The sequence below is a fragment of the Phaseolus vulgaris genome, chromosome 8, assembly GCF_051622355.1.
Source record: "Phaseolus vulgaris cultivar YP4 chromosome 8, ASM5162235v1, whole genome shotgun sequence".
In the NCBI taxonomy this organism is placed as follows: domain Eukaryota; kingdom Viridiplantae; phylum Streptophyta; class Magnoliopsida; order Fabales; family Fabaceae; genus Phaseolus; species Phaseolus vulgaris.
Window position 1 is genome coordinate 62,446,288 of NC_143505.1, and position 24,427 is coordinate 62,470,714.

General features: G+C 35.3%; 5 protein-coding genes across 8 annotated transcripts; 2 read left to right on the plus strand and 3 right to left on the minus strand.

Moving 5' to 3' along the window:
- Positions 1–32: 32 nt before the first annotated feature.
- LOC137824448 (O-fucosyltransferase 6) lies at positions 33–5,223 on the minus strand. 2 transcript variants are annotated; one of them, XM_068630096.2, is made up of 10 exons: positions 4,513–5,223; positions 4,334–4,411; positions 4,154–4,244; positions 3,944–4,020; positions 3,582–3,670; positions 3,278–3,461; positions 1,716–1,897; positions 1,389–1,491; positions 974–1,305; positions 33–730 (listed from the first exon to the last, which is right to left on the minus strand). In XM_068630096.2, exons 1-10 carry the CDS (start codon positions 4,678–4,680, stop codon positions 280–282), a joined length of 1,755 nt encoding a protein of 584 aa, XP_068486197.1. In that variant the 5' UTR covers positions 4,681–5,223; the 3' UTR covers positions 33–279. The 2 variants fall into 2 exon arrangements, with proteins under 2 accessions (XP_068486197.1, XP_090149738.1); XM_090293612.1 differs by lacking the exon at positions 4,513–5,223 and having other exon boundaries at positions 3,278–3,435.
- A 3,571-nt stretch (positions 5,224–8,794) lies between these two features.
- Positions 8,795–15,036, plus strand: LOC137824449 (MATE efflux family protein). The gene is given in 16 exon segments (XM_090293613.1): positions 8,795–8,923; positions 9,015–9,303; positions 9,387–9,526; positions 9,613–9,759; positions 9,841–10,016; positions 10,178–10,313; positions 11,181–11,277; positions 11,363–11,463; positions 11,695–11,858; positions 12,417–12,488; positions 12,642–12,758; positions 12,852–12,947; positions 13,028–13,149; positions 13,693–13,732; positions 13,735–13,750; positions 14,775–15,036. Coding segments are annotated over 15 exon segments (1,731 nt in total). The 5' UTR covers positions 8,795–8,923; positions 9,015–9,055; the 3' UTR covers positions 14,834–15,036.
- A 486-nt stretch (positions 15,037–15,522) lies between these two features.
- LOC137824450 (isocitrate dehydrogenase [NAD] regulatory subunit 1, mitochondrial) lies at positions 15,523–17,080 on the minus strand. Its single transcript, XM_068630099.2, has 4 exons — positions 16,574–17,080; positions 16,253–16,492; positions 16,088–16,166; positions 15,523–16,003 (listed from the first exon to the last, which is right to left on the minus strand). Exons 1-4 carry the CDS (start codon positions 17,078–17,080, stop codon positions 15,729–15,731), a joined length of 1,101 nt encoding a protein of 366 aa, XP_068486200.2. The 3' UTR covers positions 15,523–15,728.
- Positions 17,081–17,192: 112 nt separating this feature from the next.
- On the plus strand, positions 17,193–19,178 carry LOC137824451 (Phosphoglycerate mutase family protein). 3 transcript variants are annotated; one of them, XR_016514653.1, is made up of 6 exons: positions 17,193–17,325; positions 17,398–17,478; positions 17,594–17,722; positions 17,932–17,994; positions 18,264–18,690; positions 18,825–19,178. XR_016514653.1 is itself a non-coding variant. In XM_068630100.2 (6 exons), the coding sequence occupies exons 1-6, from the start codon at positions 17,242–17,244 to the stop codon at positions 19,015–19,017; spliced, it is 675 nt and encodes a 224-aa protein (XP_068486201.1). In that variant the 5' UTR covers positions 17,193–17,241; the 3' UTR covers positions 19,018–19,178. The 3 variants fall into 3 exon arrangements, 2 of the variants coding, with proteins under 2 accessions (XP_068486201.1, XP_090149740.1); XM_068630100.2 differs by having other exon boundaries at positions 18,264–18,388; XM_090293614.1 differs by lacking the exon at positions 18,264–18,690.
- A 962-nt stretch (positions 19,179–20,140) lies between these two features.
- Positions 20,141–20,737, minus strand: LOC137825461 (zinc finger protein ZAT2). Its single transcript, XM_068631125.2, has one exon. The coding sequence runs from the start codon at positions 20,735–20,737 to the stop codon at positions 20,204–20,206; it is 534 nt and encodes a 177-aa protein (XP_068487226.2). The 3' UTR covers positions 20,141–20,203.
- Positions 20,738–24,427: the final 3,690 nt, after the last annotated feature.

Here is a 24,427-nt window from a genome sequence, read left to right on the forward strand (position 1 = left end):
ACTAACAGAAAGAAGGGACAAAATGTACATGAAAACAAAAGAATGGCTTGTGAAGTTCTCCCGTAAGTTTCAGTTATAGAAGCTTCAAACTCTAAAAATAGTCTATACAACTGCTACAGTTTACATTTTTGAACGAAACCTGAATATGTACTAAACATTAATTTTCCAATACCTTCCATGTAAAAATGTCTCAAGTTATCTGTGGAAGCAGACAACAATCACTGGAAAAGCAGGGAAAAGTTGTTGATAACAGAGTTAGATATGGAATTTAATCTTTATCTAATCAGAGAAGAATTCTTGCAATTCAGCTTGATCCGCACTAATTAGAAGAGGAAATGAATCAAGTTTAGTTTCTTTCAGCCTACTCTGTTTCTTACTGTGCAAACATTCTCCCTCGGACCACTCCACCTCTTCCTCTGTAAACTGCTCTTCAGCCCAGTTTTTTGTCTTATTGCTTTCGTAGTTATCAGGTGTTTGATTCTGGGGATAGGAAATTCCCCCAGTTTCTACCCCTGACTCCGATGATGAGTTTTGACATATGCAAGATGATGGATTCTCGTGAAACTCACCACTGCCAGGTCTCAACTCATTTGGTTCTCCAATAAAGCCTACCTGGAAAGTTCGAACTCGAGAGGCAAATTCCTCCCATGTCATACTATTTTTCTTCATGAATAACTGGTTCAACTTCTTTGCATTTGGGCGGATGGTGGGTTTATGACCAAAGTATCTCCTGCAACAGAGAAAATGAGTATGCTTAGGTAAAAAAACTTACTTTATCAGCATCAAGAAATATCGAAATATCATAATTGCTTTGGATGGTCAATTACTTTGGAAGATAGTAGCTATGTATTAAGTTTGTAGTTCAAATCTTTTAAATTTAAAATGCTTCTGTACCAACTAAGCAACTTTTCTACTTCCAGGTACAGCTAGTGTTACAGAAAAAATTAATCACGGCACTAAAGATGTAGCTTACCTTCTTCCAGCTAAAATTTTGGCCATGTTGCCGTTGTTGTTTGTAACAAAAACGTCACTGTCGTCACAAACTATGAAATCTAGTGCAGCCATGCGAGAAGAAAATGGCACAAATTGTGCCAACTCCTCCTTGGTAGCTAAGGTCTCCTTTGAATGGAAGTTTGGAAAAAGAGCTTTGAGGGGAGCTAACGTTTTCTCACCTCCATATATTTCGCCAGATGCCACGTACAAGTCAATGTCACTTCCAAAACCAAGTGCTCTTAGCATAAGACCAACTTCCTCTGGGGTGAGTGGACATCTTCCATGTCTTCGAACTTTGTCAGGATTGCTTGCCTATTGTTCATTTCCAAATATATCAGTTTTCATATATGCTAAAAGATGTGGAGCTGATTTCTCAGATGCTACTAAAACCTTACATGTAGATTTTTCCACCGTTTCCTAATTTCACCAAGTTCTTTTTGTTCCTTTTCTCCCCCGCCATAATAGCAACCAGAGAATGCAAGCATATCTGGTTCAAATCTGTGATAAAACATAAGTTTAAATCAAAGTTGACATTGAACTTTGATAAGAAAAATTAAAAGATCGGACGTCTCAAGTACAAAATGTGAGTTAATTTTTACAAGAATATATGATCACAAATTCTGACCGCCATATCTGTTCCACGCGGCAAATTGCATTTCAGGGACTAAATGCAAAGGAGAGAAACCGGGGAATAAAGCTCGGCTAAAATTAATAAATTTTACCTCAAATGTAGAGCAATGAAATGCTTGTTTTTCATTCTCATCCGCTCAACCAACAAACGACCCATCCCCTGAATGGAATCCGTAAATTTGAGAGCATGATAATTAACCCTGCATCTAAGCTTTTGTAGATCTTCATCCAACGTATTAGCAAGTCTATAGTCAAACTTAGTTAGCCGAACAGCCTGCGTGTATCCACCATGTAAATGTCATTCATGGAATCAAGGACAACACCGTAACTTACGTATTACATTAATTGAAAATTAGCAATTGTCATAGTGGTAGCTTTGAAAAAAGAATTAAAAAAAGGAATATTTCCCATACACTTTTCACTAATTTTCACTAAATAAACACTGCTCACTAACTACGATGATTTTATTTATGTTATTTCATTGAAAATAATGAACAATACATAATCTTTTCAGAGTAACACAATCAGTTGCTTTTTGTTTTTTTTTTTTTATATAAATTTTTAGGAAATAAATGTATCAAATGTATCAATTCTTCATTTATTTTCTTATTCCTGTATGTTTAATAATTTTTTTTGTTGCAATTATACGTAAGTATGTCAAATGCCATATGTATTTTCAATTAATTTGCATCTATATAGTCGATAAAAAAAAACTCACTTAAAAACCTTTCAGTACACCCTATCTTCAAAAGTAACATCATTCTCAACACTTATTCTTTTAAAGTTCTACTATAATTTTTTAATAAATTATGCATGCTTTTATAATATTATTTTTTCTTTAATCAAAACTAATATCATTTTTATATTTGTAAATAAAATATTTTCCTCTTGAATATTTTTGAATTTGTATGTTTGTATATGAATTTAAAAAGAATCTGTCCAATGTCCCTTTTCAGGATAATTTACTATTTTTGTTCCACGGTAAAAGTCACGCAACATTCAGTACAGCAGTCCGCATGTTTAAATGAAATTATTTTTAAATATATTTATTTACATCTCTCTGATTATTTTTCAAAAAAGGCAATTAGTTTCCAATATTATATATATATATATATATATAATCAACCAAACATGCACTAGTTGATAATAAAAAATAATAATAATTGAGGCAAATCATACAACATCAAAATAGAAAACTACTTTGTCCCCGGAAATTTTATTGACGAAAAGAAACCAAGATTTCAGTTTTTAAGAGAAAAAGTTCCCAAAACTAGCAACTTGAAAAATTTATACTATTGAATGTGTATATGAAGTTATAAATTTAACAGACTATGTTCCATAAAAGAAGCGTATAAATAACATAAAGAGCAAAAACAAAAGAGCATACAACATCAGATGACTAGCTAGTTAGGCTCAAAACAGGGGAGGAAAAACGATGACAGTACATTAATGATGGATGAGAGATGTTTGAATCACAAATACAATAATGGCAAATTATACTTTTGACACAATTTAGGGAAAAAAATATTTGATACAGACTGGTTTACATCATAAGAGTAAAACTTAAATGCCAGATTTTAATTGGAGAAAGGCGTGCAAATAATTTTGATGAAGATATACAGCTGTTAACTGAAGATTTTAAAACAAGACTTACTCGCTTCCTGACCAGCATGGGTAAAACACGATCCTCGTAGCACTTGGGGGTGCATTTCCTTGGAACACGAAGCGTATATGGAGCCACGAACTTCCCGTCCAAATTCGGAAGGTATTTTACAACGCTCACGTCATTCCGCAGAAATGTTATAAACCAGTCTGTATCAAATAGTTCAGAAAAGTTGCTGCAAAAATAGCACTTAGTCCATTGCAAATTAAGAGGTGAAAAGACGATTAATTTTGCTCACTATCACACACGATGAAGAGATGAGTGATAGAAGTGCAAGTGCAACGCAAAGACAGACCTGGTGTCTTTCCAGAAAGATGCATGATCCAACTCTGGAACGACAAGTGTAGCATTCATAAGATATGCAGCCACGACAGCATCGATTATCTGCAGCCACAAGCAGCATTTGAACACCACCAAGTGGCTCGATTCAGTATATCCTCAAACCACTCGTGAAACTGGGCAGCCCAGACAAAACCCGTTTATCAAACCATTCATGGTCATGCAATAGTGATGGTTGCATGCAGAAAGGAGTGAATCGAATGCGTTTTCCTCTTTGAATTTTTATTTGATTAAAAGGAGTGCATATGAAGTGATATTAAGACAACCCTAAACATAATATTGCACTCTAGTTGTTAGTTGGTGAAGGAGCTTGCCTACCCCTGTTCTCTGTTGATTTAAACCTCCACTAGTGGCAATTAACAGGTACCGATCTGGATCAGTTTTCACATTAGCCTCTGCAAGTGCAAGAAATACGTATTTTCGCAGTCAAATTGCACGTCCATCGAAACACGAATGAACAAGTTTTGTTTAACTTGAACTACAAAAGCAAATGCATAAATTGGTTGCGGTGATAGGGATTGGCTTTACTTGCGAAATTGTCACCGGAGTTACTGCAACCAGAGAAAAGGCGTGACTGCGTTGAACTCCATAAATCATGACTGCAACTTCCTCCACTCGCCTTCCAAGTCCAAACAGCACAGAAATTAAAAAAAAAAACAGAGTAAAATGAAAATGCAAAAATGGAGTTCGGTTTCATATATAGCTTACCGGAACACCGAACACGGAATCCTGATGAGCATCCAGTAGTGATCGGACTTGGACGTTATTGTGAGCGTGAGGCGGAGTCTAACACAGAGCAGCATGGAGCGCAAGGAAGAAAGGAGGATTGAATTTAGTGGAAGAAGAAAAGAAGAGAGCAGTGAAACAGAGTGCGGTTCTGCATTTACCGGCGAGGGAACGAACACAGAGAATAGGGCGAAGAGCAGGAGAAGGGAAGCGGAGATGGCGGAAATGAGAGTGCGGTGGGGGAAGCGACTTCGGAGGACGCTGGCAATGAGGAGTCCAATGATTCTGGATTTGTCTGCGCGCGTTGTGAGATGCTTTTTTCTTTCCATCACACCAGAATTTTCGAACTCAATGCGGCGGTGCTATTTGTTGGCCGGAGGAGGAGGAAGAAGAAGCGCGTTTGCAGGAACGACGCCGTTTCTCCCGTTTTCCATTTTGTGACCTTTTCTTGTGTTTGCTCTGAAGAATAGAAGGAAGAAGTTAGAGAGGAGAAGAGGACCTTTGAACAAAAAAACAACGCCTACTTTCTCTCTCTTCTACCTCCCAACAAATCAAATTTCACTCTCTCACACCAAATCACAATTTCTATCACCAAATCGCAATTTCAATCTCCATTTCGATTCTTATTTCGTGCGTATCAAGTTTGTTGGATGCCTCACTCACTCTACCCAATCAACCCACCTAAATTAAGAATTCAGAGTCTGTTAGATTAAAACTGTTTCATTGTTTGTTACAACTCTCAACTCTCTTATGCCTTTCTTCAACACTTTCTTCCTTTTCTCTACCCATACCTTTCTACCTCACCATTGTTAGAGACTACTACTTCTAATTTACGTAGCACACTCACACGAACAGAAAATTCCCACGGACACATACACAAAAAAAATACACATAATAATGTAAGATACTATATGTAATTATATATTTACGAATCATATAAATTAATAATAAAGATTGAGTAGTATTTTTTCTGATGTATGTTGCTTCCCGAACACAGATACTACAGACACAAACACGACAAGAAGATACAAATAACAATGTAAGATACAAATATACGAATCTATATATTATATAAATTGATAATAAAGATTTATCTGCACAAGTATGTTCCATTTTATTTTAGCAAAAAGATGTTTTTCATCACTGATTTAAAAATTTTCGTTCCTTATTTTTATAATCATAACTAAAATTTATACAATGTATTTGAGTTTTTAGAAAATTAATGTATTTTTCATTTTTAAAATTACGTTAAAACAGACTGAAATTGTCAAAAATTCAACAATTTTTTTTAAATTATACACTTTACCGATACGTATACTACAAATGTCATATAAATATTAGTCTCGGATACATATATTTATGCTAACACTTATTTTCTTCTGTAATATGACCACCGAAAAGAAACTGGTTTCTTAACGTATACGTGGCCATTGCCAACACGTAACAACCACTTATATTGATTGATGAACATTTAAGGCACATATTATTCTTTCTGAACCCTAACTTTATTAGTTACTACTTATTTTTGAAATCCCATAAAAAAATTTGGTCGCTCTTCATATGCGTTTCATTTTTCTTTACCAAACAAAAATTGGAGACAAAATCTTTAACAAAAAAGGAGTTGAAGAAGAAGCTATCATATCTATGGAAAATAAAATGGAACGAGTGAAAAGTGATAACAAAAGGAGAAAGATGAAAATATTATTATATTTCTAATTTTTTAGTGGATACTGTGTATTGTGTAAATTGTATTTATAATTAGATATTTCTTTTTACAACAACTAAAAGCATATTTAAATTTAATTTTAACTATTAGTAAAATACATGTTTCATATTTATTTATGTCGTATAAACAATTTCTCACAAATTTTCCCCCTCTCTAAAGCTTTAAATATTTGAATTCATTTTTAATAATAGTAGAACAATAATCTTTTAGTTGTATACTATAAAACAAATCGAAAGATACGATGGCTTTTCTTATTTTTTTAAAAATTTAATGTTATATTATACGTTTTGAAAGCAACGAACAAAAGTAATAGCTTCATTTCTATTTTAAAATACACGATTCTAAAAAAAATACATGATTAATAGAAATAGTAATGTTTATAACTAATTCATGAAATACACTAAAATATGGTAAAAAAAAATTAGTCAACCTAACCGCAAGTCATACGTTTAATTTTTTCCCATCTCTTAGGAAGATATTTTGATAAATAAACCGTTATTTACTAAAAAACAGGTTATACCAAACCTGGGCTTAGTATAGACCTTTTTTAAAAGTGGTAATTTTTTTTAAATATTTATAATATCAATTTAATGCTTTTGAACAATTTTTTTTATAATATCTTTATTTAAAAGAAAAACATCTTTACTTTGATTTTTTATTGTCATTTCAGAGTTGAAGAACCAAACAATTAAAGATTATAAATCAAATTTTATCATAACAAACACATTAAATAAGTGTTTATCATATAGACACTTATTTGTAAACTCTAAACTAAAGAGAAAGCATAATTAAATTGATTTTATATATAAATTGAAAACTAGTTTCATAAGCTATTTTGAAGATATTATTGAAATAAGATGAAAAAAATTTATCAATACCTACTCTTTTTGAAATATATTAATTTTATTTTTATATTAATGTTTTATTTTATTTATTTTGTAATTTTGTAAATATTAAAACAGTTATATGGAGACTTTGAAGTAACAGTTTTGAATTTAATTTTTTGAAAATATATCTATTTTCTCAGTTTTCACGGTTTTTTCTTAATTTGAAATTTTAGGATTTTGATTACCTTTTTTCTCTCTTTGCTATTTATGATTTTATCTCTCTTATTCTTTCTCAAATATCTTAGAACCAATAAGATAACTCTCATGATCTCTATGTGTCTCATGTACATACTCTTAACATAGTTTTTCATTTCACACATTTCTTTTTTGTCCCAATGTACATTTCTAAGCACAACACACACTCCTCATAATCCACTTTCTTATTTCTCTCTCTCTCTCTCTCCATATCACTTCCATCCGATAAAAAGAGATATCCGATAAAAAAATATTCATTCTTCAGGACAATATCCAGAATAAGAGCACACACCCCAAGTTAGTCTTTTGCTTAATTGTTAATGTTTCTCGTTTTTATTTCTTTAAATCTGCTTTTCATTTTCGTACAATGAAGACATAAGAGGAAGAAAATAGAGAATCATAATATCCCAAATTGTTACTTAAATACATAACATTCAGATTTTTACACATGTTATCTTGATGTCATTGTTGATTGTTGATTTGGATGTCGACGAGGAGGACATACGCGTTAGGAAAATAATTAGAAAATATTTTTTTTAGAATTTGCTAATGGAGTTTCTCATCTTATTCTTTTTTTTATTATTATTATATTCTTTTTTTTTAGTTTTATATCAAGTCAAAATTAGTATTTTACCTTCTAACTTAATTATTAAAATTTTATGTTGAAACTAATAGATGATGAGAAAAAATTGTTTCTATCTTATTTTTACTTTTAGCCACATTTAATATTTATAAGATACTAATACATACATAATATACATATATTAATAATAATAATAAAAGTAAAGAAAATGCTGATACACACGAAAAAACTAACAATGAAGTGAGATTTGCACTATAAACTATGTGCTGTAATGATTTTTTTTCTTGATAGGTCAGTTATTGAGCTAACAGAATTTTGGTTCAACTTATACCCACCACTTCCTCCAGACCTGAATTTGCATGCAGTAGACAAAGTTGTTTTTTTGAAGAGTGTTTCCACTAATAAAGAGTAAAAGTTAATTTTACAAATTCTCTCTTCTACTATGTGAATTTTTATGTCATAAAATAAATACAAATAAATTATTTCAAATCCATCCTAATTACAGAATTTATTTTAATTAACCTACATTGTCAACTATTAAATTTGATGATTTATAGTTATCAACACAAAATATTATTATTGATTAAAAGCAAATAACAAAAATAAAAATAAATAAAATTTATATAAATAATGATAAAAAGTGTTACAATATTTTCTAGAACAATATGTATTTAAAATTATCTGTGAAACTTGAACGTCACATTAATTTTTTAAAAATTTAAATTTATTGTATAAACTTATCCTATGATTAAAAAATAAGGATAGATCCGATTTCCATCATATTAGTATCCGTGTTTGTATAGATAACTTTAATAACTTCATGTTCATATATTAGATAAATAAATTATTGATATTTTCACCACTTATAAACCTATAATATTTTCCGTAAACAATTAAAAAAATCATAATATATTAATAGTAAACTATAATTTTAGAAAACTGAGAAAAAATAAATCTATGATTAAAAATTGATTGAATTTATAAAAGAAGAAGAAAATGCATTGATGGGATTGGCGTGTAGCCCTGAAAATGTTTAAAACGTTCGAGGGATCTAGAAAGATGTGCAGAGAGAGATAATGTGAGTGTTTGTGTAGTGCAAAAGGCCATACACAGCGGTGAGAGAGAGCGACAGAGAGGTTTTCTGGCGGCGTTACCTATACATTCTGTGGGTCGCATTGCAGGTTTTCATGGAGTTTTATAATTTTATAATCATTATTTATTAATTAATTGAGATGCGTTGAACTGAATTTTCTGGATTTGAATTAGGTGCAGGTGGTGGTGGTGGCGGTACGGTGGCGGTGACGGTGACGGTCATGGAAGCAATCCATTTCACTTCCTCTTCTTCAGTCTCTCAACACCAGGGCTTTTCCAGAAGAAGACCCTTCCTATTCAAGCGCAACCATATCTGTTACGGTTATTGCCCTCGCTTTCTGCGCCAATCGCAAAGCCTCTCATCGCCGCTCATAACGCTTCGCGCCAAATCCTCTTCCCTCCCTCACTTCACCTCCGAACACCAACACGCCGACGAGGATCATCAGCTTCACCCCAATCCCTCCTCCGTGTAAGTTCGCTCTTCTTTTCCTCTCCATGCATGCTCCTTCTTCAACAACAAACGCCATAATTGCATCTTCAATTCCTTCGCAGTGAGTTGCCACTCGTTCAAAATGAAAAACCCTATGTGGATGTCAAACGAGAGCTTCTGTTGCTGGCTGTGCCTGCGCTTGCCGGTCAGGCAATTGACCCCTTGTCTCAGCTGATGGAAACCGCCTACATTGGTCGACTCGGTTTGCACCTTTCCCTCCCAATTCCTATTCCACTACTTTTTCATCACCCCCCTTCTGTGTTATGTTATCTATTATTGCTTTCTCAGGCACCGTCGAATTGGCTTCTGCCGGCGTTTCCGTATCCATCTTCAACATCATTTCTAAGCTTTTTAACATTCCCCTTCTAAGCGTCGCCACCTCCTTTGTTGCCGAGGACATGGCCAAGGCTGCCTCTACTCAACATTCTGATTCAGGTTGATTCTATTTTACCTCTCCAACTTTATCAGTGTATTCATTCACTCACATCATTGTCTAATGCGTTAATTTCACAACAGATCAGGGTGCTCCAGAAAATACTGGCAACGGTAAACCTTTGAAAACAGTTCCCCAGAGAAAACAGCTATCCTCTGTCTCCACTGCTTTGCTATTAGCACTCGGGCTTGGCATTTTTGAGGCTCTGGCTCTGTACCTGGGAGCTGGAGCGTTTCTACATTTAATCGGTCTGCCAACGGTATGTTTTCAGCTCAACACACACTCCACCGTATCATTGACTCCAGTTTATGCATTTATTTATTGTACGCAGTTAAACTTGGGATACATTTTGTAGTGCTTATTACTATTGTCAAAGCATGTGAGTTATAATCTCCTTTTTGAATAATTTTTTTTCAACAGCAAAATCCAACTTTTGCTCCTGCACGACAATTTCTCTCTTTAAGAGCTGTTGGTGCTCCCGCAGTTGTACTTTCTTTGGCTCTTCAAGGCATTTTCCGTGGTTTTAAGGATACAAAAACTCCTGTTATATGTCTAGGCAAGTGATTGACACCTCAAGTTTGTGTTTCTTTGTTAATTTCACCTTTTCAATACTGTTTTATATTTTTTTTGCTGTCTATTGTACTTTTCTGCATGTACTCTGATACCTTTTGAAGGATGATATTATACTTGCAAATTCATGAATACATTATTATGAACATTATTTTAACTTGCTCAAATAAATTACTGAAAATTAAATTTCCCATCACTGCGTCCATCTCTTGCTTCGCCAATAATCTCCTTCAATATTTGACATTGTCTTAGCCTTTTGATGGCCTTTCTCATGGTCATGATTCCTGAGAAATTGATTAATTTGAATTTTCTCATGAGCTCCGTGCTTACGGTCAGTATTGTGGCCTTACTATCTGCTGTTTTCTATTGCAAATGCCTTGCGTGTGGTTTTAAGGAGTGACAAGAAAAAGATATTTTCTATCAAATGAGAGGTTAATGACAATCTATTGGGAAAGTTGGCCGCTAATAGTGAATTGTTTGTAAATGATTGGAACCATGATTTGACAAGATGTCAACACTATGTTCGATTGAATTACAGCATGTTTGTTTAGATCACAGAACTCCATCTAAATTAATGCATTAAGTTCACCTAGTGATGCTAACAGAAGTTATGCTTACAGCTTTTAAACTGGATATTGCCCTTGCTGTTTTGTTAAGGATAATTCCCCCAACATTTATCAGGGTACATGCAACTGTAATTAGTAAACAAAATTATCACTGTAATTTAATCTTGAAAATTAAGTTTAGATTTTGATACCTTAAGTGTTCTTCTTTGTTTTATGTTCTTTCAAAATTTAAAATATTTTTCATTATACTGTTGTAAGTTTGTGCTAATTTCTCTATGAAATTGCAGGCATTGGCAACTTTTCATCTGTCTTCTTATGTCCCTTACTCATGTATTACTTTCGGTTGGGTGTAACTGGTGCAGCCATTTCCACAGTTATCTCTCAGTAATTCCTTTTCAAAAACATTATTTTTTCCTTCTATTTCTTGATTGGGTTTAATCCTAATTATGATGGAATTTTAATACCGCAGATATATTGGGACCGTGTTGATGATCTGGTTTCTGAATGAACGAGCTGAGTTACTACCTCCAAAGTTGGGAAACCTGCAATTTGGCAGTTATATTAAATCTGGTGAGGATTTGTCTATTTCTTGCTTGTCTCTGTTTCATTATTATGTGTTACTAAACCCTGAGATGAAAGAACGTGTTTCACCTTCTTCTTAAAATGATTTTATATTCCTCAAACGGTGGTTTAACTATAATGGCAGGGGCACATTTCTTGTTTGTGTTTTACTCTGTATATTATTTAGCTTTCTGTTAGGTTAATTTAGTTGTTTTAGTTTTGATCTGTGGGCTGCCACAGGTGGTTTCCTTCTTGGAAGAACACTTGCTGTTCTTTCAACCATCACATTGGGGACATCAATGGCTGCTCGACATGGTCCAGTAGCTATGGCTGCACATCAGATATGTATGCAAGTGTGGTTGGCCGTTTCCCTTCTTACAGATGCGTTGGCTACATCTGGTCAGGTAAATGAATCATTTTAACATTTTTTTCCTTGTAGTACGACTTCTTAAATTTCTTTTGATCCAGTAATAATACTATGCTGTCTTGCAATGAATCAAGTTAAGCCAACAGAGCTAGACTATAATGAAACAAATTAAGCCAACATAATTCTGCTGTAGTCATAACTCTTGCCCTTTGTTTGTAGAGAGAGGAAATAATATTCTGGATGAAAATAAGTTTCTAGAGTGGAAATAGATGAAAAATTTAAGGTGTTTGATTGATGAGAAGAGATAGAGAGAGTAGAAATAGGTAAGAAATAGTACAGTGGGTCTTAACATTTTTTAAAATGATTTATTTTCTTTTCCTCTCCGGCCAAGCACCCAATGTTATTTTCATCCTCTCTACCAAATGGGGTGTTAATTAGACAGCTTTTGCTGAACTTCTTGGGAAAATTTTCAGTTTGTTTGACTTTGACACCTTTTTACATTTTAAAGTCTTCAATTATGTTAAATTCAATACTGTCTTCTTGTTGTATATGCCCTTTTTTCTTATACTTTTATGTTTTGTATTATTATTTATAGGCCCTTATTGCAAGTTCTGTATCCAAACATGAATACAAAGTTGTGAAGGAGATTACGAGTTTTGTATTAAGGGTAAGCGTTAATTATTTTTTACCCATTGAGTTTTGAGCCGTTAATGGCTTTCATTCATTAGTTGTTTTCAGATTTTTGTTGAGCTATAGTTTTTTAACTATGTCATACAAGGAGGTTTTATGAATTATCTGAGAACCTGTTATGACTTTCCAGATTGGACTGGTAATGGGTATTTGCTTGACTGCAATTCTGGGTGCATCGTTTGGTTCTCTAGCTATCATTTTTACTCAGGACTCTGAAGTCTTGCAGGTGGTCAGATCATTAGTGTTGGTAAGTATGTTGCTGCTGATTGATTTGTCAGTATTTGTTTGCATTTGTCTGTGTCTGCCTAGTAATTCCACTGTTATCTATGATTGTTGCTAGTTTGTCAGTGTTTCTCAACCATTTAATGCACTGGCATATATTTTTGACGGTCTCCATTATGGTGTTTCTGATTTCCGATATGCTGCTTTCTCCATGGTAAGTCTGAATTTGTTATGATGTATCTTTTGTGGTACATATGCTTCTTGTGGTTAACCTTTTTGGTAATTGCTTCGTAGATGTTTGTGGGAGCAGTCTCTTCTGCATTTTTGTTGTTTGCACCTCCACTTTTTGGCCTCCAGGGCGTATGGCTGGGCTTAGTTCTCTTCATGGCTCTTCGTGCAGTAGCTGGCGCTGTCAGGTAAAATGGCACATTAATCTGTATGTGTATGTTGGGAAAAAATGTTGCATAATGTTTCTATCTTGTTAAAATAAAAATAGTTTGCTCACTCTTTGTAGATGTCTAGATGGCTACTTTAATTTTCACAGTACTATGTATCCTTCTTTGATTATAATATTTTCCAATAAATCTTGGGCTAACGATAATAACCCATGGATCTAATGATATATATATGAAAGAAGTATGCATGATTGAGCATACTATACTATTATAGTTTCATTGTGGAATAGCGTATAAGTGACGTGGCTTTAATATCATTAGTTAAATTGCTGTTTGAAAATCAGTGTCTAAAGTTCACATTTTTACATGGCTTATTATATCTTCAGGTGAAATTCTGAAGTGTTTGCTGACAGTATGAAATAGAGTAATTGAGTGTATCAACCTGTCCTTTCAGTCGATTTACTGATGCTATGTAGTGTGGCTCTTCTATTGAATTGTCTGGTTGTGCTTTCAATTTTTTTTCCTTTTTGGTTGAATCGTTTGTGCTTTTTTGTACATTTTCAGATGTCTCTCAAAGAATGGTCCTTGGTGGTTTCTACACAGGGATTTACAAATTGTAGAGGTTAGTGTCTATTTCTACAATTCCCAACATGTATTTTCTTTTTGATCGAGTGAAATATAGTTAAAATCATTGCAGGGGTTTATTTTTTCTGTAATTATGAAAATAATATTGTTTTTATTTGTACCTTTTCGGCCTTGGTTTTGTTTATCTCTTGAATTTTTTTTCCTTGATGGAGTGTATTAAATGTTAGTGCAACAAGGTGTGAGCAAGCTAGTATTGTTTTCGGGATCTAAGTTGGGGACTACATCGTACCACAAGTTGTGCGGTTCAAGATTATTGGATCTAGCTTACAAAGTTATGAGAAGTTGCAGAGGTTGAAGGGTATACACACAGGGTTTAAGATGGTCGCATGAAATAGAAGTGTTTTAGGCAATAGGCTTGATTTGCGATTACAATGTGACCAGAAAATATTTTGGTGGTGGAAGTTGGGGATTTTAAGACCAATGGTGCTCTTTATTGCAATACTAATGAATACTCAAGAAAATAATATTATCAATAGTTAATTGAAAAAAATCTCCCTTTTCACTTTTTTTTAATTACATACCTTCTCTTTTCACTCTTTTTTAATTACATACCTTCTCTTTTCACTCATTTCATATTTATTTTCTACTCCATTTATTTCTTTTGTCTCTATCAAATAGAGAGCTTTAGTTAATCTTCATTTTAAATGTTTCAAGATGACTTTTGATCTGATTGAAAATGATTTTGACAGTAAATTGCAAAGTGTACGAGGATGTCGATATAGCCTATTGTTCCGTTTCATAATGTCACCGGAAAGAGCAAAAGATAATATTAGACAGCATGATCATGGCAGTAAGCCCATTTATGAAGAATTAAATTTTGCTTCTTAGTGAGTTTATTGGTGAACTACGACTTTCTTCATAGCTTTACTCAGATATTGAGGAAAACAGATTGTAATTTATAATTTGATCTTTTTAGATTAATATTTTGTGATATTTTTATCTTAACATTCTGGATGGATATTCATTCTACTTTATCTTAATATTGTAACTCATGTTTGCAGGTGGTCTCATAAGTCTTAACATGGAGGATATGGATGACACACTGGATGTGACATTTTGAAGACGAATTTCTCCGTAGGTTATTATATTGAGATGTTAACATATAAAGGGATTTTCCGCTGTACCCGTGTAGAGAATAGGTAGTTTAAGAAGCACTATGTATGTTATCGCAATGAAATTAGTCATATATAGATACGAGAACTCTCTGTTGAGTACAGTTTTCGCAGTCATTGTTTACCGTGTAAAGGAAAATGGTTCAGTTCAGTATTTTCCACTGCCAAACCCAAAAACGCATGCAAGGTACATCTTTATTTTTGTCAAATGTTATATAGATAAGCAGATGTCCCGGTTATAGACACGACTTTTCCGTACTTGTTTTCAGTTGAAAGCCACGTTCTACATCAATCTAAGGTATGCTTCATCTGCGATCAGCCATGGAGTGTGTCAAACGAAACTGCATAATTTTCACTATCTAATCGCATTTGTTCTTATTTCGTTGTAAGCATAGTTGTCCGGACTAAGATCATCTGTATTAAATACCCAGTTTTATTCTCTTCACTTGACATTTGAGAGGATGACAAAGGACGAATTTCATTAGGTGGAATCAAAGTCATGAAACTTGAGACTTGTCGCATTGCAGTCAAATGCGATTCTTGAGTGTACTCTTTGATTATTCACCGAATGTTAATCCAATATTCTTTCAGTTGGCTCACAAATTGGTCGGAAGCAATAGACGGGGAACAGTGAATGTGTTACAAAAAATGCACATATTTGGTTGATTGAGCAAACAACGTGACATGACAAGTATCCATATAAGGTGGGCTTCAAATTATTCTTCGAGTAACAGAGGGTGGGGGAAGTAAGTTAACCCTCAACCATGGTGAAAAACAGAAAAAGAAATTTAACTTGTATTACAGAAACCGGCTGAAGAGAGGAAGATGAAGGATGGGTGTGGTCTAGTTGAGGTTGGCGATGACAGCGTCAACAACCTGCTGCGTGGTGCTGACTCCACCAAGATCTTTAGTCATGTGCTTCCCCTCCGAAATCACGCGCTTTACAGCAGTCTCGAGTCGGTCAGCAAATGAAGGAAACTGAAGATGCCTCAGCATCATGGCAGAGGAGAGAAGCAGCGCAACAGGATTTGCCTTTTTCTGCTCCAAGATCTTTTCCTTTCCAACATTTCCAGCTGAAGCTCCTTGCTCAAACACAGCATGATCAGCCCCAACGTTTCCTACACACTCAAACACTCACTTCTTTCTTCTTCTTTCTCTTCTAACCATATAAACATTAATACTCATTGAAAGCATTCAATTACCTCCAGGCATTACACCAGTGCCTCCAGCAATTCCAGCTGCCGTATTTGCCACTAGATTTCCATACAGATTAGGAGTCACCTAAGATAAAATGGGATCAAGATTTCAAGATTTAGAATGGCTTAGAAAGTACTGCTCTATAGTAGTATTATTCACTTGGAACTAACCATAACATCGAACTGCTCGGGTTTGGAGACAAGTTGCATACAGCAGTTATCCACAATGATCTCGCTGTACTTGATACCAGGATATTTTGTTGCAACTTGTCGGCAAGATTCTAGGAAGAGACCATCAGCGAGTTTCATGATGTTGGCTTTATGGACGGCGGTGACATTCTTCCTGTTGTTTAGGTATGCATACTCGAAGGCATATTTTGCAATACGTTCGGAACAGAACTTGGACATAACCTAAGCTTAGAATCAGAATCAGAATCAGAATGTGGATGATAATGGTAAATTCAAAGAGTGGAGAGAGAAGTTTGATTTGACCTTGAGGCTCTCGACAACGCCGGGAACAACCTCGTGCTCGAGACCTGCGTACTCTCCCTCGGTGTTCTCACGAATGACAACGATGTCGACGTTATCGTGACGGGTGGGCAAGCCGGGGAGGTTGAAGCAATTGACGAGGGAAGCGTAGAGATCGAGGTCATTTCTGAGCTGAACGTTGAGGGAGCTTACTCCCCCACCCACCGGAGTCCTCAAACCACCCTTCAGGCACACCTTGTTCTTCCGAATCGAATCCAGAACCTCCTCCGGCACACGCCTCATGTCCCCGTGCACCTCGTACTTCTCGAAGTAAACCGGCGCGTGCATGGCCTCCATCACCTGCTCCACCGCGTTCGTCACCAGAGGCCCAATTCCGTCCCCCGGTATCAGCGTCACCCCCCGCGGCGTTCCGTCCCCCGGTCGAGGCATGTACGTCACGCTCCGTCTCATTTCCTTCATCGCCGCCTTCACCACTGACACTGACATTCTCACCTTACCTCTCACCCCCATCTCTCTCACTCTCTCTCTCTCTCTCTCCACCAAAGCAAATTAACAACAATCAAAACCAAAGGCCCTCTTTGCAATTTCCATTCATGCCCCCCGAGGTAAATAAATAAAAGGTTATTCATTGTGAAAGTAAAAGAGGATTGGAATTAGGGGAAGAATATCAAATGTCAATTGCGAAGAACAGGTACTGGATTCTGAGGCATGGAAAGAGCATTCCCAACGAGCGAGGCCTCATCGTTTCCTCCATGGTTTTCTCCATTCCTTTTAAATCCTTTCCTTTCCATCGCTTTCCTAGTTGTTCATCTTTCATTCAATTTCAGGAAAATGGGACTCGCTCCGAATTCCAATTGGCCCCCGAAGGTGTTCACCAGGCACAACTAGCAGCACAATCATTCCAAAAGGTATAAACCCTAAACCCAAATCGTCTCCAAAACCTCGCCAATGTCAATTCATTGCGCCGCCGTTTTCTCTGTATACTCTAACCTCAACTTCACTCTATTATCGGACTCTTCGCAGGAACTGGAGGCCAAAAATATACCGCTTGATCAACTACGCATTTGCTATTCTCCATTTTCAAGAACAAGACACACCGCAAATGTTGTTGCTTCCTTCCTCAATCTTCCTCTGGATGGTCCCCAGTGTAAGGTAAGCCAGAACAACTCAGCCACCACAACTGCAACAACCTCTTTTTGTCAATCCACATTCTGCACTTCCCTTTTCATTCATCCACTAATTTCCCTTCACTGTTTATCCTTCAAATTTCATTTATTCATCTGTCACTATTGTGTATCTGTATCTGTTTTCCTATTCATCTATTATTTTGCCTCATCAATTGAGTCTCTTTTACTAAGCAGGTGATTGAAGATCTTCGTGAACGCTATTTTGGTCCCTCATTTGAACTTTTGTCGCATGATAAAGTAAGCCATGCTCAACGCCAGTTTCTTCAGCTGCCTTTTTTTGCAATTCGCCTTAATTTGTATAGAACATTAAAATGAAATTTATATACGAAGGGCCTTTAATCTATTCTCTGCATCGTTTTTGGTTATAGAAATCTTCTATCTTTGGAACATTTGTCAGGTTCTAATTAAGCTTATCGTTGCCTCCATTTAAAGGTTCTGGCGCATATAAGTATTCTCAAACCCTTTAGTTTCCAACTCATTGGTTTCTTCTTTCCATTCATCAACAGTACGGAGAGATTTGGGATATAGATGAAAAAGATCCACTTGTTGGGCCCGAAGGAGGGGAAAGTGTCAAGGATGTTGCGGGTCGACTCGCAAGAGCAATGGCCAGTATTGAATCAGAATTTGAAGGGTGGTGATTTCTGTCTTAGATGCCTCTAGAAAGTCTTTTGGTATTCCTTTTTTTTCCAGCATGAATGTGTGCAACAAATCTATTGAAGATCTGCAGTTTTTCAAGCTGCCAAAAAGACCACTTTAATGCATTCAGAATTTAGAAAACTTAATTTCTGTTATGACATTTGATCTGAGACAGTGCCCTTTTGTTTTGAAGTTAAGTAAATTGATTTTGTAGATTTAATTTTGAATCTTTATATAGAAACGTGTACAAGACATTGGACAGTGTGTAAACTGATATTCTAATGTCAAAACAAACAGGTAAAAGGTAGTTCTTTCATCTGTGCTATACAAAATATTATTCTTGTCCTAAACATAGGGAGACATTCTTACTTCCTTGAGTATATTTTGGTATTTTTATTCATTGCTAATATAATTCTGTCTACATCTTGCAGATGTGCAATTTTGGTTGTCAGCCATGGAGATCCCTTGCAAATACTGCAAGCAGTTGTGCATGCAGCTAATCAACATAAGGAACCCACCTATAATGACCTAGCATCAATAGTAAAGGAAGTTCAGGTGGCACCCATCTTGTCCCAGCACCGCAAATATGCGCTGCAAACTGGGGAGCTCAGGGCAATCATTTGAGTTTTGAGGTCTCTGATGGTTACAAAAAGAGTCATGTGAGATCCATTTATGATTTCATTTTAAAATACAAACAGCGCCCATATCGTTTATTACTTTATTGATTATTCAGCAAATAATTTCAATCAGAAATAAACATGGCATCTGATGTGAATTGCAAACAAGATCTCACGACTGAACATGTCACTAAGTCCATGCTTCCCTAACATTTAGCACATTCTTCCCAGTAAATGTTGATAACAAAATCCAGCATTTTTCACCCACTGTGAGGTGAAAGTACGCATTTTTCGTTTTTCTTTGCCAACCATCGAAGTCCCTCTAATCTGGTAGGTCTCTTTTGATCACCACGCTCTTCCCTCCAACTCACCAATCGTGGTAGAATATTAATAGGGCTTTAAACAAATGTACGAGATTTAGTCAAATTGAAGCGAGTAATACCATTTTTGGACTTATTATTCATATAAATATTATATCCATAAAATTAAGTCTAGAATTCATTATAATTTTTAAATTAAATACTTTAAATATAATACCTAAAATAAGAAGAATATTAAAAGAACATTTTAATGTATTTTTTCTGAAACATGTTACGATTAAGTAAAACTTACTAAAGATTAATAAATGAGAAATAAAACTACTAAAACTTTATAAATTCTAACAAACTTGATAAAATAGACGATATCAGGTGTTTGCATTGATCCGTTTGAGAAGTCTGTTGAAAGTTTAAAATGGTCTTGGGATATCAGGTGATTGCGTTGAACCATTTGAGAATTCTGTTGCAAGTTTAACTTAAACCATTTATAATGGTCTTGGTTTTGGTTTATGGACACATTCTTTATCTTTTAGAATATACAGAGAAGCTTTCCAACCCACTTCACCTCTAGCCTAAAGCCTGCTTGGAAGATAAGCATACCAATTTCTTAGGTATCCATTAATCATGTCACAATTTCATACAAACCATAAATTTGATACTAAGAGGGAGGTTTCATGATATCTTCAATGAATAATATTACATTGATCAGAATACTGTTATTATGAACTGTAAGTGCATAAAGACAGAAGGGAGAGAGATATATATACAAAATATAACTGAAGAAAGTGCACATCTTTGTTAATAATATGATATATAATTGGAGCAGATGGTATTCCTATAATAGAAATATGATTTATTGGGAAGAAGGAAGATGAACTAGAGTCCCAACCTCAAATCGAGAGTGAGAGGAGGAGAGTTCAAGTCGATGGAGGAGTCAGGTGAGTGAAGAAGGAGAAGATTCTCCCCTTTCTGATTCTCCCAGTGACACCTCTTGTGCCCACCAAGTGCTTGCCCTGTGGAGAACACCCTCATGCATATGCTGCACTTGTGCCCATCACCACTCATCTTCGCAAAACACCCCTTCACCTTCTTCTGCCACTCATCAACGTCTTCCTCTTTCTCTTTCTCCTTTCCTTTCTCTCTCTCTTTGTTGGAATTGGCAAACAGAAGCAAACATGCAGCCACCTCGTGGTCTTCCTGGGTCATTATCATCTTCATCTCTTGCTGCTGCCGCTGCTGCTGCCGCTGATGTGTTCTTGCGTTGGGGGGAGGGTTGATCCCTCTCCAGTGCCGCTCAGGGTGGCAGCGCATGTGGCCGAAGAGTGCCTTCCAAGACCAGAACTTCTTGCCGCACTCCGTGCAGGGACGTGGCTCCGAGGGTCTCTTCCCCTTCCAACGCTCCTCTTCCATTGACACCGTTGACCTTCTCCGCTTCTTCTCCGCTTCTTCACCGCACTCAGAATCCTCCCTCATGATGATGCCCTATCTTTCCACCTCCACAGTTTTTGTAACTTCTCCTCTAGCAGTTTCTCATGCATCTACCTTTTTTTTTTTTTACAAAATAAATATTTTTTTATTTAAAAACAAAAAAAATCAGTTACTTGTGACGTCACGTTGCTTCGTGCATGCATGCATGCGTCTTTGCCCACTCTCTGCTTCATCTCTTCGTGCTAATGACACCACCAAAAACAACTCACACATCTAACATCTTATCAACTGAAGGGGCCCATTTGAAGCCCAAATGTCCATCTTATCAACTGAAGGGTCCAATGGGTTGTTTTTTCAAACCACACTGAATGGGCCCATTTGAAGCCCAAATATCACCAACTTCTGTTCCCTTCATACTACCAACCATCGTCACTCTCTCTCTTTCTTTAACATAAAAAAAAAAGATCATATCATAAAAAAAACTGAAGCAATGAAGGATACGATTATGAATACACTCATTTCGAATCTATATGCTTCAAATTCACCATTTTATTCCATAATTAATATCCTTCAAATTCAAATCTATTAAATTCTTGTTAATCTCATGCATTGTGGAGTTTTTAATTAAGGATAAAATATGAATGAAATCAATCACGTAGACTCAATATCTAATGCAGATGCAATGCAGATTCGTTCAGATCTATCCAGGGACCCTTTCAAATTTTATTCTACTATATGCCAAAATTCACACTTCAAATTTTAAAAACTCTTTCTCTACATAGTTTGACTCACAAAATTCTCAACAGAAAAAAGGTCATAGTTTTGAGTTGAATTATAGAAATTGTAGAGATGAGAATTGCAGTGGAGGGTATGAAGGCAACATGCATTAAATAATGATTGGTTTGAATGAAGATAATAGTTATTTTTGTATTGTTACTGGTAATGAAAGAGAAGATTGAATAAAAGAGAATTGTTGAGATATGGAAATCCAAAACATAGCATAACTGTATCAATGATTCAATGCAATCGAGAATCTAAACCATTACGATTGCCTATCTCCAAACCATGCACAATTCTTGTTTATATTATTACTATTTAGGATCCTCTTCACATTCATTGCCGGCAATGCCATGCTCAATTTTTATTTAATTTCTGTTATTGAAGAAAGATATTAGAACCAAGAAAACGATTAATCTACTATTCGATCGGTTAGCGCCTCTGTTAAGAAGTGAGCTTTAAGCCTAACTCAACCCCATAAAACCAGCTCGTAGGGTTGAGGTTTGCACCCACTTATATACAATGAAAGACTCTAATCTCTAGTCGATGTGGGATCTCCAATAGCCTCACTCATTCATCTAGGACGAATTCTTATTACTCTCGCACTCCTACTCTATATTAACTTCAGACTTGGATGGTAAAAACAAACAACACTCATATGCTCAAGTCAAACTTCGAACTCGACATTCAGTATTTAGTATTAGATGATTACATATCTAACCTAATAAATAGTAAATTAATAAATGTTGGATCATTAATCAGTTTTGCTATCGATCATAGTTGATCTGGATCAGTTGTCAAGTTTTGGTAATGTGGACCCTACCGGTACAATTTGGTTTCCTGTTTATGAGACATGTTGCTTTGCCATCAAAACTCATCTTCATCTTCATCACTGTTTAAATACTAAACTAAGATTATGTGTTAATGTCAAATCTATAGATTGCAGAGCCTAATCTCCGTTGGTCTACGAGGGAATTTGGAACTCGAGGAGGAGAAACAAGTGAAGGGGAAGATCCCAAGGAAACACACCATTTATTAATTAATGAATCAAGTATTCAAAGTTAAAGCATGGGAATATGGGTGAAGATGTGTAGGTAATAAAATAATGCAGAAATTAGGGTTCTAACGTCAGTGAAGATAAACGATAGGTTAGATGTCAAATCACTGCAACATGCAAATGGAAAACTCAATCTCAAAAAGATATCATCGTTAATAATGCTCCATCATTAATACATAAATACCCATCTTATCATTAATAATAATATAATAAACTAGAATTAGGTTTAAAAATACAATAACTTCAACAAAACTTGGATATGGATACAAATATAAAATTAGGGCAAGCTGAATCCCATTCTGCTTTTCTCTTTAGATTTCCTTTTTAAACCTTTTTATTTATTCATTCACTGTAGTGGCCATTGAAAACTGTTAACACGTTAAAATCAATTATTATATAAACACATGACAAGTTGCATGATGAAAGAAAGACCTTAACAAATCTTTTGCTTATTATTGTTTATTAGAATTCAAGATTTTTTACTTTTGTTTACTGTTTTCTTTCTTCTTTTTCCGATTTCTTCCTGTGCTGAGTTAGCTCCCATTTCCATTTTTTCCTTCTCCTTTGAAACCCTAACGTCATTGGATCTTGATTCTGCTAAAGTCATTGAAGTCAAATATCATTGTTATTTGCTATGTCGCATATAGACACACTAATATGACATAAACACATATACAAATATGAATAAAGATATACATATAATTTCTGTATCGGTATAGGCGAGATCGATCCTTGGTCTTCCTGTCCGAGACCGGGTCTACCTGACCAAGATCCTGCCCAAAATCTGAGAGACTTGGCCGACGACCCAACTGACCGAGACCTTCGAAGACTCGGCCGAGACGACCAAGAGTGAGCAAATCTGGCCGATGGCCGACTCGTACGTAAGGCCGACAGCCGACGACCAGTCCCGATTATCCTTAACGCTCAAACCAAGGTCAACGAAACTAATCAATCGTTAAGAATTAGGTAATGCAACCCTAAGAGGTATCCACCTCGATAAACGGATCCAACAAGGTAGACCCATTAGAATAATATAAATAACATGCATCTAAGGAGTAAGGTACGTAATTTATTACTGTTTACCTACCACAGCACCATCACCCGCTTTACTGACTTGATCGTTGGAGTGTCTTCGCAGGTACCCCACCATTCGGTGTTCGCCTGACGACCGAGTGCTGAAGGAGAAGCAGAAGGACGAGAAGAATCCCAGCTCATCACCCAGTCACCTGCCCGATTGAAGGAAGGAGAAAAAGACTTCAATAGTTCTCTAGGTCCCATCCCCCTAACTGTAACAATTTCTAAAATTAAAATACGAGTACATGAATTTATATATTATATAATTATGAATCATATAAATTAATAATAAAAATTTATATTTACAAGTATGTTTCAATTTTTTTATAATAAAAAGATGTTTCTCATGATTAATTCAAATAATATTATTTATTTTTATAGTCACAATAAAATTTTATACTATAAATTTAAATTTTTAAAAATTTAATATATTTCAATCTTAACTATTATACGAGTATCAATATTTAAAAGGTGTTTTCAACATGAATATTTCATTTGAGAAACGTGCTCGTTGAAAGGAGTGACATGAAGTAGCGCCACCGTGCAGTCCGACTAGTAGCCGCGACGTGAGAGGTGAGAAGCTGTGGCGAAGTGAAGACATTTGATGTTAACTTTCAACTGTGGAAAAGACAACTTTAATCCAAATTTAATAATTACTGATAAACACTCTTATTTTTCATTTATTAATAATTAAATATTTTTTAACGAGAGACGTTTAAAAAAATGATTGATTATGGAAAAAAATGGTTTAATTGGTGTATTTA